This window comes from Enoplosus armatus, chromosome 6, assembly GCF_043641665.1.
Source record: "Enoplosus armatus isolate fEnoArm2 chromosome 6, fEnoArm2.hap1, whole genome shotgun sequence".
Lineage (NCBI taxonomy): Eukaryota > Metazoa > Chordata > Actinopteri > Centrarchiformes > Enoplosidae > Enoplosus > Enoplosus armatus.
In genome coordinates, this window is record NC_092185.1 from 24212554 (window position 1) to 24228227 (window position 15674).

General features: G+C 45.6%; 1 protein-coding gene across 1 annotated transcript; it reads left to right on the top strand.

Annotated features, from left to right (window-relative positions):
* The first annotated feature begins 323 nt into the window (after positions 1-323).
* On the top strand, positions 324-7870 carry cetp (cholesteryl ester transfer protein, plasma). Its single transcript, XM_070907082.1, has 17 exons — positions 324-474; positions 824-938; positions 1071-1202; positions 2292-2362; positions 2729-2816; positions 2905-2974; positions 3084-3144; positions 3275-3366; positions 3567-3666; positions 4394-4473; positions 4638-4688; positions 4822-4974; positions 6337-6404; positions 6753-6795; positions 7329-7401; positions 7599-7684; positions 7778-7870. The coding sequence occupies exons 1-17, from the start codon at positions 324-326 to the stop codon at positions 7868-7870; spliced, it is 1527 nt and encodes a 508-aa protein (XP_070763183.1).
* Positions 7871-15674: the final 7804 nt, after the last annotated feature.

Genomic DNA, 15674 nt, shown 5'->3' on the forward strand with positions numbered 1-15674 from the left:
GTGTGAGACAACACATGTTGTCCGCCTCTGATTGGATGAAGGACAGGGTATCCGCCAGATAGTTGCAGTACATAGAGCCCTCCCTGACAGCGGAGAGGACAAGGTTAGAAGGCTGCAGGGTTCTCTCGGCGAGCGCCAAGGGAAGTCCAAAAAGGCTGGCGAGGGCAGAGCAGCCACAGCTCATGGGAATTGGAGTCTAAAAGGGACCGAAAAGAAGAATTTGAGAGGCTCTGGAACTGAAGTGAGACGCAGTGAACTGCAAACAGTCCACCGGGTTAAAAACCTCGACGGACTCTCGGAGAGGTCAAATATCCACGTGCACGATGCCTCGTGATGTTTCCCCACCGCCGCCGCTGCTGCTGCTGTTGTTCCTGTCTGTTTTCGGGGCGTCCCACGCCTGCCTGCAGGACCCCGAGTCAGCCTACAGATTCACCGGAGCTGTATGCCGCCTCACCTACCCCGCAGCTGTCGTGTGTGAGTGGGACTTTGACCCTGTTTTGGCATTTATCGCCAATGACTTTCTTCAATCATCTGTTTGGTCAATTTAGCCATCAAAACCCACATTTCCCACAATCCCAGGCTTCTCCAGTGTCAGAATCAAACTGTAAACCACAGTGTATACTGCCAGTCTGCCGAGGATGGTTTCACAGGTTAAAGTGATAATGTTATTACCTTGTTTCCCTTATTCAATTTTATTTGTACATGGAAGTTGCTTAGGTGTGTCTGTCACGTACCTGTGTTGAAGCGCATTTGACCCCATGTGTGTGTGTGTGTGTGTGTGTGTGTGTGTGTGTGTGTGTGTGTGTTTGTGTGCCGTTGGCAGTGAATGAGAAAACCACCAAAGTGATCGAGGCAGCGTTCCAACATGCCAGATACCCGAGTGTGAAGGGAGAGAAATCCCTGCTCTTTATAGGCAAAGTCCTATATGGCCTGGACAAGTAAGAGGTTGCACACACACACACACACACACACACACACACACACACACACACACACACATATGCCGGCATACGCAGATGGACACACATAAAACACGTCATAATATTACGCAATGTCTCTCCACTGACCAGTTTGGAGATTCACAACCTGTCGATTGGTCTTAGTGAATTTGAGCTGCGTCCGGGTGAAGGCATCAGCATGGAAATCAGCAATGTCTTCGCCGTCTTCAGAGGGACCATCCAGTACGGATACGGCAGCTGGCTGTGAGTCAGAGTGTGTGTGTGTGTGTGTGTGTGTGTGTGTGTGTGTGTGAAAAAAACAACAACCAAACACTTACTTCCATCGTGGTTTTCTCCGGGAACACTCAAACAACACTAAATAATCACAAAGAAATCGGATATACTCTACAAAGTACCAAATAGACCGTGCGGAATACTCACGAGCCGACAAACTTGCCGACTGCTAACGGTTAGCTTGCTAACCTCTAATCCACTAATGGGACAATACGGTCCACACTGCTTGGTTCAAGAGACGACAGAATTTGGTGCAAGAGGAGTTGTTATGGGACGGTTGATAGCCCGGCAGAGCAGGTTGAATAAGAACGGCTAATTAGCGATGATTAGCTTCCTCCAGTTTGGACACCGATTCCAGTGGAATGAATCGATTTTGCGGCAAAAAGTCACTGTTTTAAACGCCGGTGTGACCGGGCCTTTACCGTTCCAGTTAAATGAATATTGACTGATGGACTTAGACTGTTGTCCCTCATGAAAGTTACGTATTGCGCCGTCAGATACACCTGAGTTCCATGAGTAAGTGTCAAGGCCATACTGCCATCTAAAATGCAATATGCAAGACAACGTAACTTGTATAAATAGTACGTAATACAATAATACTTACATCAAAAGTGGGATTTGGTCGCAGCGAAACACACTCTTGCTCATGTTGAATACACGCAGCGGTTTTACTGCAGCCTCACTCGGTCTGGTAGCTTATGGTGGCTAATGTTAGCTATAGCTAACGAACAGGTACGTGCTGCTGTGTAAACGACATTATTCTAGCTAGTTAGCTCGGCTTTGCGATTATCCTGTGATTGTAACTTGTTTACGCTCTCACAGTCGCACTCTTAAGTAGCGTTTCAAGTGGTATCTTACCAAGTTCCCTCGGTTGGCGCTAAAAGAGCGCGTGTCAGCCACACAGCGAGAGGAGTAACTCCTTTCTGTGGATTTGCTGTTGATCGAGCGTTCGAGTTTCTGTGGGTTGCCCTTTCAGCCATGGTGGCATATGCCGAGACAATGCCCCAGACAATTGCATTTAATTTCCCGTCTGCATTTCTTTCTTCTTGTTCCATCCAGCCTCAACGTCGCACATTCGGTTGACTTTGAAATCGAGTCTCAGATTGACCTTGGAATCAACCCCAAACTCTGTAAGTACCTCATTTTGTTTGCGTACGCCGGGGATGGAGGCTTGACAGAAACTGCAGCACAAATTGAGCTGAGTTCCCGTACTTTATATGGCATACCATTATCTCCCACACGGCCTTATCCTGAACCGTGTTGTGAGAAGCTAACAGGCATCGTCGCTGTGAGGTAGTTGCATTCTTCTACCAGTCAGCCAACAGTCTTAGTCTCAATTCATTCCATGGCTTGCTGTTGTGATTATTCAGTGTACTGGAACCTTTCTGGTTCCAAGTCAAGCACTGAATGATTCATAAAGACAGACGCCAATTAGCCATCTTCCATCTCACCTTGCATGTCCTCACGCCTGCTCTCTGTCCTTTCGGTCGGGTCAGACTGTGGCGGAGGGAAGGTAGAAGCCGACACGTCAGACTGCTATCTGAACTTTCACAAGCTCCATCTGCAGCTGCAGGGCGACAAAGAGTAAGAATTAAATATATATATATATATGTATATATTATATATCAAGAGTGTCTCGCCGTGCTAATGTTTGTCTGCTGTCGTTGCTCAGACCAAACTGGCTGAAGAAGCTCTTCACCAACTTCATCACCTTCACTGTCAAGCTGGCCATAAAGGGACAGGTGAGGGCGAGAGAGAGAGCGAGACAGATCTCCCACCAAACTGAGAGTTAAGTTAAGTGTTGTCGTCCGCCTACGGCCGGAGTAATGATGGGTCTGTTCTCAAATGCAGATTTGTAAGGAGATCAACAAAGTGGCAAACATACTGGCTGACTTCATACAAGACACAGCAGGTGTGTCCACACATTTGACCTTTTGCGTGAACCCATGAATGAAAAGAATACTGATCTGATATGTGCGAGGGCTCATATTTTATCTGGGATGTCTCAATACATTTGTGTGTGTGTGTGTGTGTGTTTACAGAGCAGTTCCTCAGTGACGGAGACATCAGCGTGGACATCGGCATAACTGCCGCTCCTGTCGTCACCGCTAACTACATCGAGTCGTACCACAAGGTGAATGGCGCCTGCATGTAGAGTCACACACGCAGCCGCGTCCTCTTTACATCAGACAAGAAAAGGCAAACAAAGCCGCTTGGTTGAGGCTGAACAAAAAAAAGAAGAAGAAAAGACTACGGTCGTAGCGGTTTGTTTTAGGTGTGAAAGCCCATATTGTTGTCTCTCCGTTCATCCCTCCTTTTCGGTGAATCTTCCAGGGGCTGACCAACTACAACGGCACGTCCGCTGTCATCAGTGACTCTGTTTTCCACCCCAGTCATCTGACCGAAAACAGGATGCTCTACTTTTGGTTGTCAGGTCAGTAGTTGGCATGGCATTTTCTTTCGAGACCTGGAAGAGCAGGGTACGGCAGAAAAAGTGCTGTAAAGGAAGTGTCCTCTGACATGGCGCGATCCCAATGCGCGTGTTGGTTTCAGGACGTAAGTTCCAGGTGTGATGGGAAAAACTGATACATGTTGGTGGTGAAAGGCCGGCAAGGCGGAAAGTGTCAGGGTGGTGGTGTCGAGGGTCGGACTGTCATGAGGGGGGACAGCACTTCGCATCCCCAACGGTTCCCTAACCTTAACGTCTGTTTTAGCTGCCTAACCTTAACCATAGTTTATTTGCCATTACCGCAATCGGTCCCTGACTTCATCCATACCGTAGTTGGCATGTTTAGATATTTAGATATCTAGAAAGCAAGAACTGTCGCAGAATGCAATTCCGGGTCTAATATTGCTCGGTTCAGGGTTGGGGATAATTGATACATGGTTTTCATGTCCGCCATGTTTTTTTCAGGCTCAAATGCCACATTTTGCTGGCTGTTATTGTTACGGCTGCTGAAACGTTTAAAAGAATCTCGGAACCTTTCAAAGCGCAGCCTCCATTAACCGGGAAGTACAAATTCAGTAAGAAATAACTGACTTCATGCTAGCCTGCTAGGGGGCTAGCCAAAGAGCAGCGGCGCACTAGCAGCAGGGTAGTTCAGTGTCTCCTCTCGCTTTCAGTCGTGTGCCGTACAGTTATAACTTGTGTCTAACCCCAGACCAGGTCTTAAACCCCATGCTCGCTGCTGCCCACCAAGATGGCCGTTTCCAGCTCAACATCTCCGGAGCAGACCTCGCTGTGAGTGCATCACCTTTACATATGGATGTGGTATCTTGTTGATCAAATTGGCTTCGATGGCGCTTAGCTGCTTAGATTATTGGTTCGTTTACTGACAAGGACTTAAATTGCTGCTGTTTAATCTCTCGTTGGGTCTCACATTATATCGATGAACGTGATTTCAGGGGCTTTTCAAGACGAATCTCTCCAGTGCAATGCCGGATTTTTTCCGAAAGGTAATGTGGAAATCCCTCCTCATCCCTGCACACTCCCAAATACAAACATACACACAAACATTTGTCAAGTGAGACATATTATTTTGCATTTTTCTGTGTGTGTGTGTGTGTGTGTGTGTGTGTGTGGGTTCAGTGTCTCCTGGAATCAGGTTCTCCAGAGCTGAGAGTGTGGAGCTCATCTGTTCCCTACCTGAACACCTCCACCTTGGGTACAGCTGTGCGTGCGAAGGCCTCTGGGCAGCTGCACTGTGGGGGTCAAGGCACACCAGCGCTCCTCTTTCAAACGGTATTTTGCATTTAGATTTAGGAAGTCAAAGTAAATAGAAAGTGATGGGTTGACTGCTTTGATGCATCCCTCACTACCAAAATCCCTGCTTCCCTCACATCCCTGTTCCGCCCCCTCTACGGTGTGGAACAGTGAATCCCAGCCAGGGGTTCTTGTTCCCCAAGAGGGGATTTGGTTAACAAAGATATCCGTATATTTGTGTTCCAGGTATTGACACAATACCTAGTTAAGGTGACCTGTTGGAAGACCTGAACACCACATGTTGTGAACGTGTGCATGAAAAGTAGTTAGAAAGCCAGCAGAGGTTGTTAGCTAAACGTAACGAACAAACTGTTCAAACTTCACTCAAAATAAATGGTAAACAGTTGAAGTAGCTAAAAAGAAAAAAAATGGCTAAACAATTGAAATAATGGGCTAAAAGTAACTGAACAGCGGAAATAGTTAGCTAAAATTAATGGATAAATGGTTGGAATTATTAGCTTAAAGTAATGGCTAAACAGTTGAAATAGTTAGCTAAGAGCAAAGGATGAACAGTTGAAATGCTAAAAGTAATGGATAAATTGTTGAAATAGTTCAAAGTAATTTACAAAACACTTGAAATAATTAGCTTAAAGTAATGGCTAAACAGTTTAAATGGATAGCTACATGAGCAATGGATAAACAGCTGAACTAGCTGGCTAAACGTAATGGATATACTGTTCAAAATGTACTCAAAAGAAGTGATAAATAGTTGAAATAGCTAAAAAATAATGGCTAAACAATTGAGATAATTAGCTCAAAGTAATGGCTAAACAGTTGAAATAGTTAGCTAAGAGCAAAGGATGAACAGTTGAAATGCTAAAAGTAATAGATAAATGGTTGAAATAGTTCAAACACTTTAATAAGCTAATTAAGTAATGGCTAAACAATTTACAATTTTCACATTTTACTGTCCTTTTAAAATCCTTGAACTGTGATATTCGATGATGGTGTAAACCCCCTCTGGTCCAGTTCCACTGCCTGGGAGCTGAAGAGTTTCAGTGCAGCAGGAGGTGAATGTAACTTTATCACCATTTAAATTCATTTCCTTTCTGCGGTTCTGTTGCGCAACAAGGAAGGAAATGGCGGACAAGCAGACCAGGGGTACTTGTGTCTGGTGCACATATGTGAGTGTGCCTTCGATACAGTAAAAAATGGCGACATCTGCTGGGCAACCCTTGGTATTGCATTTGATCTGATGCCTGAGGCTTTGTTAAAAAGTGAAACTATGACCATCTGCGGCTGCATTATGTGTAACACTATGAAGGCCATGTGAGGGCGGGTCTGTTGTCAAGAAGGAAGGGTGTTTCGAGTGACGCTGCTTTCTTTGTCTCTGATGTCCAGGATGTGGCCATGGACGTCACAGCTTCCTACGCTGACAAGAAACTCTCTCTGCAGGGTAACGCGTCAGAGTAAGACCTGTCTTGTTGATTTTTAATATATATGGGTTTGTTTTGGTTTCCTGCTCCCTGTTAATGTAGATGGAGAGCGTCCATACATGATGTAGGTAGATGTAGTCACACTAAAGGCGTCAGTATGCTCAAAACAAACCACTTCATGCAGCGTGTCCTACCACCACGTCTGAAGGCAAAAGAGCTACAGACTTTGACCGATCCACATAAGCTTCTTCTTCTTCTTCTTCTTCAGTTTGCGTTTTACCATCACTTTTGTGGGGAACTCATTGGCTCGTCAGCTGTAGCACATTCTTAGTCCATGTCCTGTGCTTGGTGTGTGATGGTGATCCCCTCCTTCCTCCCTAGGATCTCCGTATTCCAAGCTGAGCTGCCCTCACAAAATCAACCGGTAAGGTTTTTTTGATTGATTGAGTTCTGCAGCGAAACTACGCTCTCGTTTAAAGCTGAACAATATCAAAATGTAAAATGAAAAAAAAAAAGCACTTTGGATGGGGGATGAAAAAGACCCACTCTTGCTTTCTCTCAACCTCCCAACAGTTTGCGTCCTCTCACAAAGCTTGAAACAATTTGTGCTTTGCCCTCATATTTTGCAGCATCAGCATCAGGAAGACGTCCCGCCCCGAATCCTTCAAAATAAAAGCGCCATGCCCGAAAGTGTTAACAGACCAGAAAGCGCACGAAAACTGCACAAATTGACCTAGACCATGGCCACATTTATTGAGTATCTGTATGTCTGTCAAGTAAAAATGACACACATTGTAGCATATTGATTATTCTTCTGATACCAATAAGTAGTCAATAAGAAAGCAGAGGTTTTGCAAAAGGACACGCGACAAAAAGCGCCTTCCTTCCCCTCCCGTTGAAGTGGTTTGCGCCCAATGTCGCTCGTTTAACTGATGCCCTCCCTCCCTCCGTTTCCAGCCGCTGGATGAGACACAGCTGGAGTTCATGAGAGACGCTGTGGAGAAGCTAGGCATTCCCAAGGTCCTGTCTGGTAAGAGACGGAAGAGAAATGTATTCACTTTCAGTTGCTCTTGTTGGCCCCGGCCGCAAATTCAGTGGTAACATGGTGGTTGTTGTTTTGCGATAGTAGCAGTAGTGCGGCAGTTGGGTTTGATCAACAGCATTACCAGCTGGGCCTGTGTGAAAGAGGTATGTGATGTGGTTCTCCGTGACACTTCTGTGTTCCAGCTCTTGAGGTTGAGCTAACCAGGGTGTTGGACAAACAGGGAACTAACTTATTTGACATCTTCAACCCAGAGGTGCTGCCCCGGGACGTAAGTGCTCTCCATTACCTTTTGTCATTTTGTCTCGTGCCCCCCACGCCCCCCGAGTCTCACCGCTTCCCTCTTACCCTCTGTATCCTGCAGGGCTTTGTGGTGATCCAGATGGATTTTGGTTTCCCTCATCACCTCCTGGTTGAGTTCCTCAGGAAGGCCCTGCAGCAAGTGGGCGACTCCTGAGCATTTCCGGGACACGTTTCTGAGTTTCTCAGTGAGACCCGCCTGCGTGAGCTGCGTGTTGCACGCGAGGAAAATGCACAATTTGCAGTGATTATCAACGTGCGCCAGCTGTACAAAGCATGCCTCTGTTGCATCGTAGTAGCACATTTAGAATTTCGGCCATTTTGATGCATTTTGACCGACATTTTGTTCAGATACGACAACTGTTTTTTCCTTTCAAATGTGTAAAATGTGTAATTCTCACGCAACATTTAGTTTGCTTTATGTAAAGAAAGTGCGAGCTGAGCAGTTAATCAGACCACTAAAATGGAGATCCTAGTCTTTCTTTGCCCTGCGTGGGGGTTGGGAGGGGTTACAATTATTAATACATAAATAAAAAGTACAAGCACTGCTAGTGGCTCAGGCGAGTCTTGACTCGAGTCTTGACGTTTCAAACATGAATCGTTTTCATTCTGTGAGTGTTTTGTTAGTATAGCAGAGTAGACTTCGATGACGTCACCGTGTTGCACGTGTGGAAATGTCCTTAAAGTTTTAGGATGCTGGCATGTTAGATCTGAAGGTGAGCATAAACATTTCTTTTAAGGTCTTTAATAAATGGACTTCTACTTGTATATAGCACTTTTCAACCTTGAATGGCCAGATTAGGTCTCGCCCACCCATTCCCGCCACTGAGCTGCCATGCAAGGTGCTGGGTTTCGCCTGGCAGGCTACGCCTAGGCTGCCGCACCTTATTGGTGAAGGTTGTTGGGACTGTATGCGGTCTGAAAGAAACACCCGAAAACACAACTAAGTGTGTTATTCACAGTGGGTACTTTTGATACGTGTACTTTAGTTCATTTCCAAGCTAATAAGCAACACTTTTGTACATTTACTTTAGCAGAGTTTTGAATAAAGGACTAGTACTTCTGCCGTATTGCTACTTTTACTTCAGTTAAAGATGTGAGTGCCTCTTCCACTACTGGATCGGTGTCACTATTATCATTACTACTGTCAGTTTAAATTAAAAGAAAAAAGTCTGTTGCTTTCATTATGTCATTACGAGTCATTATGCTTCAGAATCCTCCAAGGTTCATGCAGAGAGAAGGCCATGACGCTCAGCAGCCACCAGGTGACACTGTTGGACCGATATAAACATCAGCGACCCTGTACTCAGGTGACTGCTTGAGTTACAGTGGGGGTTTTTTTTGTTTTTTTTTACAATTGCTCAATACTGAGTTCGCCTCTTCAAAACGCAGCACAAAACAGAGGTCAGCGCCAGCGAAACTGTGGGTCGCTTGCCGAAGGCTTTGACACGAAATGGACTCAGTTGCCACCGCTTTCATGAAATCCATGAACCGTTTTTCTCATTCAAACCCAACCACCACCAAAACTCCATTTTGCACACGCTTACATTCTATTGTAAAAACTGTGCAATACACAAAAATGACCGGCTGCATCTACGTCTATATATCTACGTATACAAACGCATAGACTCCTAACTGGGACGCTGAGCACCTCATTTCATTCCTTGATGACCTCTTGATGATACTCATGCGTGCACTAATCCAACCGTGCAGATCAAACAGGGCCGCTCAGGTGACACACGGTAGTAGTGTGAAGTATTTTAATGCCAAGAATAAAATATAATCCACCTACATCTGATCTGGACCCCAGACATGTCAATGCGGAGTAAAGTGACCTTCATTACATGATTTATTTATTTTTTTTAATACTAAATTATGCCACTGATGACGCCGAGCAGCAGGACCAAGAGAAGGAAAATACCTAAGGAAAATGACTAAGTGCATTTACTTAAGTACTGTACTTAAGTAGAGGTACAAGTAGTTGTACTTTACTCAAGTATTTCCATTTTATGCGGCTTTATACTTCTGCGCCACTACATTTGTTTCATAATTTCAGCTACTAGTTGCTTTTGCGGATCCAAATTAATAGCACAAAATATGACAATAAACAACAAATAAATACATGAGACTGTTTTGATCCCTCGGGGGGGGGGGTAGGTACTTCTTCCAAGTACTCAGATCGCATCGGTGCGTCACCACAGATTTGTAAGAGCTGAACGTGGATTCATGCCGCCGTTACAGTCTGGGTCTTATTTACCACAAGCACATCTGCAGGCGGGTCACATAGATGTAAACAAGCAACTTGCCGGGCCAAAAGCCCCCACCCCCCCACCCCCACCCCTCCGGGCTGACCATGCCAACCCTTTAGCCTCCCCACTACTCTTTGTCTCTCTGTTAACATTCCTCTGCACCGCATTCTTGCCACCCTGTCTGTCTCTGTGTCAGCAGTGGGAACCAAGGCCCCCAGCATGACTCTGTCATACATATAAATATATATATAACTGGTCTTTACAAATGATCATTGCCTTGAGTCAAAGATTTTTTTTTTGGGGGGGGGGGGGGGGGTTGTTCCTTTTAATGGAAGCACTTATCAGGACGTAAAATGCCGTGCAAAGCCATTTTTTCTGGCATTGTTTACATGGGCCCCGGCATGGAACCTCCTCAACGCTTTTAACTGTGTGAGCTCCCAGCGTGACGGCACACTTACCGACCGCCGCCGGCTTTTCTGTCGCTCTCGTGGCTGACGACAGGGGAAGGCAGAGATGAGATGTTAATACACACACACACACACACACACACACACACACACACACACACACAGAAAGGAAGAAAGAAATGTGCCTGCCCTGTAAGCAGTGCTCGGTGACCTCCGCCCCTTCCCCCCCCAGTCTGTGCTTGCTGTGAGTTCGCATTCCTCTCAGTCCCAAACGCAACCATAAACACACACACACACACACACACGCAGACCCCTCCCTCTTTCCCTCACTTTTACCTATTACCTTTGCCTCTCCTTGCCCCTCACACGTTTGTCTCACTGCCCTTTCTGCTTTATTGCCCGCAGCAACAGGAGTCTTGAACTATGCTCACTCGCCATTTTCCTGACCAAAAGAAAAATCTGAGTTCATTGTTTAGGGTGGGGTAACTTGATACGTCTCAAAAACACTCTTTTTTTTTTTGGTTTGGCCTGAATGCGACCACATTTCTTTAAAGACGCCGATGAAGAAAGCACCAACCACATACCACACTGAAGCGCTATTTACTCTCGAATCTATTAAACCAACGCGTCTTGGCTCGCTCCGGTGTGTACACCACTCACTCTGATGACTGCGGCAACGTCCACACACATTTTACAAGGCCAGCCTTTGCTCAAGCGGAAAACTGCGCGCGCTTCCCACTGGGATGTGGTTGTGCAGATTCAGGAAATTGCGGCCATTTAGTTAAAGCTGCGCTTTATATATTTTTGGTCACTAGGGGGCAGAAAGGCACGGAAGCAAGCGGACAAACAGCCACCACAAAATCGCCAGGCTTATGCAGTGGTTGTAGCTGTAAACAGTTGCTCACTTAAAGCAATAGCTTGGTGAAATAGCAGCCAGTTAGCTTAGCGACGCTTACAAATAAAGACTACAGGGGGAAACAGCTAGCCTGGCCAACGGAAATAAATTCCACCTACCAGCACCTCTAAAGCTCGCTAATTAACACGTTATAACTCATTTCATATAACTTTGTTAATTAGCGAGCTTCAGAGGTGCTGGTGGGCGAACAGAGCCCAGCTAGCTGTTTCCCCCCTGTTTCCAGTCTCGATGCTAAGCTAAGCTAACCGGCTGCCGGCTGCATAGCTTATATTTACCAGACAGGCATGAGTGGTATCGATCTTCTCATCCAACTTCCCTCAAAAAAAGCGTATTTCCCAAAACGTTAAGCTATTCCACATCCCACTGGATACAGAATAACACCAGTATTCAGTTGGAGTCGTGTATCGCTCACACGTGGGGATAACGGTGCACATTTACAGACGGTCTCTCCTGGAGGACGTTCATAGTGACTGCGCCTGCTTGTTCATATTAAAGCTGACAGAAATTGTTGTGGGAAAAATAGCATGCCGGTCCCTCAATGCTCACCGTGCTTCACCGGCTACATGCTACATTTGTCTGCAGTTTGGTGCTGGGGGCAAGTAGCGTACAGTGGGTTTACCAAACCTTTTCACTACAAATTGGCTATGCGCTGGGGTTGATGAGAGCAGTGAGACTGGATTATACGAATAAATGCGTGGCTTTAAGAGCAAAACAAGAATCTAAATATAAAGCCAAGAGGCTCAAAAGCTCCACGGGGCTGCAAAATCTGCAATTCAGCAGCAGCGAGCAGTGAACTTGAATGTCCATTCGGCGGTGGCGTCAGCAATGCGACATTGATTTGACATCGCTGGTTAGCTAAATGAGCTCGGCTGGCTGTATGTGATTTTTGAATTATTATCTGAAAGAACAAAAACAGATTTGGTCTAAGCAGCAGACCCTCATTTACAAAAACATCCAATTCAATATATATATATATATATATATATAGTCTGGGACACAACAGTGTGACGTTGGCTAAGGTGATGGACAGCGCCTGCTTGGCTGCAGCTCCACGCCACCAGACCAAGTCTGACTCATCGCCGCTCTCACTCACTGCGGCATGCCACCGTCTCCACCGCCCATTATCTCAATGAGCAGTCCACCTCCAGTCCGTGCAGGCCGCCTGGCCGTGTACCTCAGGGCCCTCCCTATCTCAGTCGCGAGCTCTCTGCCACTTTTAAACAGGAAGAATATATTCGTATTCAACAAACAGAACACTGACGATGCTACAGCCGGGACACGTCTGTAGTGTCTTAAGTGTAATGTGTGTTCAGGGATGGCACTTTGTTCCATTCCATTCCAAAATTTGGCACAGAGATTCACGGTCCCCCCACGGTTTGGTTTGTCTCGTTGGGTGTGTATGTCACACACACACATGTCCAAAGCAAGAGAAACCAGCGGCCAGTCAGTTCTTTCCTCTCTCATTTTTTATTTTATTTGTGCAAAGCAGAAAAGTACATTTGCAGTTCCCCCGAAAACCTTTTCAGTTACAAAGTATGTTTTCACGAGTACATATGCATTCAGTGCAGCTGCATAGATAGCAAGGATCATCACTTAGAGTCACATGACAGTGTGGTTGCGGCTGCTATCACAGAAAATGTTTTATATGTGTGTGTTATAACACAATGTACATTCTTAAGAACGATACACTTGCCATTCTTTATATTTGGATTATGTTAAGCATGGCCCTCTATATTTTCGTTAGTGAATATTACATCCATTGACTTACAAGTATAAACAGAAGTGTGGGGGGGGGGGGGGGTTCATTTGTTCTCTACTGGGGACAAATTGCGACATTTTTTGGAATCAAAATTTGGGTTCTTTTGGTCTGACGTGTACATGATACTGAAGGTGAGGCAACAATTATGGAATGTACGATAGTCACAGGTCACGGTGCCCGTTTCTCCCAGTAACAAATATAAAAAAAAGACATGGAAAAGGATTGAGGTCGAAATAGCATGTAGTGAAAGGTCAGGGCAAATGATACATTTCATGAATGAAAGACAAAATGAACACTGCACATTCTGCTGGTGCTCCCCTAGTCCCATTGTATCTCAAAATAAATGTAAAACTATACATCAAGCACATTCCAAAGGAAATACAACAATGAAATACACACACACACAAAAAAAAAATACACTTGTCAAATAAAAGGAACATTTCAACAACTTAAAGAGTCACAGTTCAACGACACGCAAAAAAGGTTTCAACACCAAAAACGCTCTTTTTCTCCATCGGCCCTCAGATCAAAAGTGCCACGGCAGACATTCAAACACCTCTGGGTGGTTCCAGTATCAGGCGGCCCAGCGCAGTGATCAGTTTCGTCTCATGATGCGGCTCGGCTCCCTCAGCTCTGCGCGCGCCGCGTGTCGCTGTGTGGCCGTTCTCACGAGACGTATGAGGTAATGCCTACTGCGCGCTTCACAGGAGTCACATACTCGGTTTGGGTGGCTTCCGCGCTGAAATCCCCAGCGGCTCACAGGTAAACAGGGACGTATAGATCCGCTACAACTTAGCAGGAACGAAGCCTTGGTGGTGGTTGGCTGCACGGCCACACGGTACAGCGCATCTTTCCGCAGCAACTACGAATTCTACATTTTAGCGGCAAACAAGGATCAAATAAAGTGTTTCCAAGCAGTATTGTACAGCAGATATTTAGCTTTTCAATTGACTTTCGCAAAACCCCTCACCCAAACCCAAACAGCCATTGTCCAATCATGGCTTGGCAACAGTAGCTCGGCACGGCAGGAGCGTCAAGCTGTGTTCTGCATGGGGGTGTAGTAAGAGCGATACGCAGCATTTAAAGCGTTTGGAGAATTGCGTTGTTTCTTTTAGTCGTTCCAGAACCAGAAACGCGAGAGCCAAAGTGTCAGGAATGCATTTGAACAGTGTCATTGCCTGAACTTCAACTGTTAGCGTGCCCAGCTAACTAGCTTACAACCTAACTCACACTGGTGGTCGAGCCTTACTTCCAAGGCAAAAGAGCATTGGCTAACTACAATAGTTTGTGGGGTTACATAAAAAAAAACTAGCACATCGACTGTGTAGTATTTCCCCACCGTTTGGAAGCTGGTCTTTGTTGGAACTAGTGAGGATGCGGGCTTTAGCCTCAGTCATTTAGCATGATATCATACGTAGCCATCAAGTGCATTTAAGACCCCTTTTGCATGTGCTCTCTGTATTAAAACGAGTTTGCTGGAAACATCATGAATCATCATGGCGCTCACGTTAGCTTGATTAGCTAGCTAGCTAGCCACAGCCCAGGAAATCTGCCAGCAACGGTCGTCAAAATGGGTGGACACTGGCTAAAAATGAGAAGGCTGCTCTTGTCTGAGAGATAAAAAAAAAAAATTAAAAGTGCTGAGAGCGTAAATCGGCCCCGTTTTCACTGTAAACTATGTGCTATGTGAAAGCTCGAAAGGGGGAGCAACACCAACTGCGGGGGTGGGCTTAAGCGAAAGGCCAATTTGAGTCCGCTCTTCTTCACTGGGCACCACACCGTTTCCAATATGGTAAATGTGACATATGAAGAAAATGAGTTTCTAGCATGGAGAGCTTTGCTGTAATTGTTAAAGAATTTCGAATGAGGTCTAATGTGTATTAATACTGTGGTGGTGAGCTGAGAAGCTAGCTCGTGGGCACTGGTGCCAATTAGAGTGGAAAGAGGAATGCTAATCATGCTGAAAAAAAGTTTTTTTTGTTGACAGAAATGAGAGGGGTGCCCAGCAAAGAAAAGAAAACTAAAATTGTAAATATCCAGGCCTCATTTAAAGGCAAAGTGAAGGCTGTCCTGGCAGCAGACGACAAATCTGTGTATCTGTGCGCGGTGGCGTCGCTATGAGAGCGCCTGGTGCCCTCGCAGTGACTTGATGGGGTGAGGTAGGACTGAGCTGGCCTCGGGGTGTTTGGATGAGAGGCAGCAGGACAAGTGCGCGTGGGGGCACAGTGCCTTCACTGTTGTAGCGCTGAATCCCTTTGTTAAAAGTGCATTAAGTAAGACTTCCACCATGCTAGAGCAGACAATGGCCGTAAGTGTGTGTGTGTGTGTGTGTGTGGGGGTTTGACAAGGTCTTTAACACCAATGACTCAGCTCCCAGTAGCAGAGAATAGTCTCATTCAAGCCATATTTTACTAAATACCCCTTTAACAAAGTTACTGTCCGGCTGTCCAGCTACAACTTATTGAAATAAGTCATCTATGCACAATTCAGCTGTGCAGTGTGATGTGTCATTATTCTGGATTATGGGTACGATGATGAGGCAATGTGGCAGTAGGCACCGACATCACCAAAGAATCCATTACCACAATAAAAGGTAAAAAAAAAAAAAAAAGAGTCTAATGGAGAGCTGA

Coding starts and splice junctions, on each gene's coding strand:
- cetp (XM_070907082.1), top strand. CDS start 324: ATGCCTCGTGATGTTTCCCCACCGCCGCCGCTGCTGCTGCTGTTGTTC. Junction 2,363..2,728: donor TGGAATCAACCCCAAACTCT/GTAAGTACCTCA, acceptor CGGTCGGGTCAG/ACTGTGGCGGAGGGAAGGTA. Junction 7,685..7,777: donor CAGAGGTGCTGCCCCGGGAC/GTAAGTGCTCTC, acceptor TGTATCCTGCAG/GGCTTTGTGGTGATCCAGAT.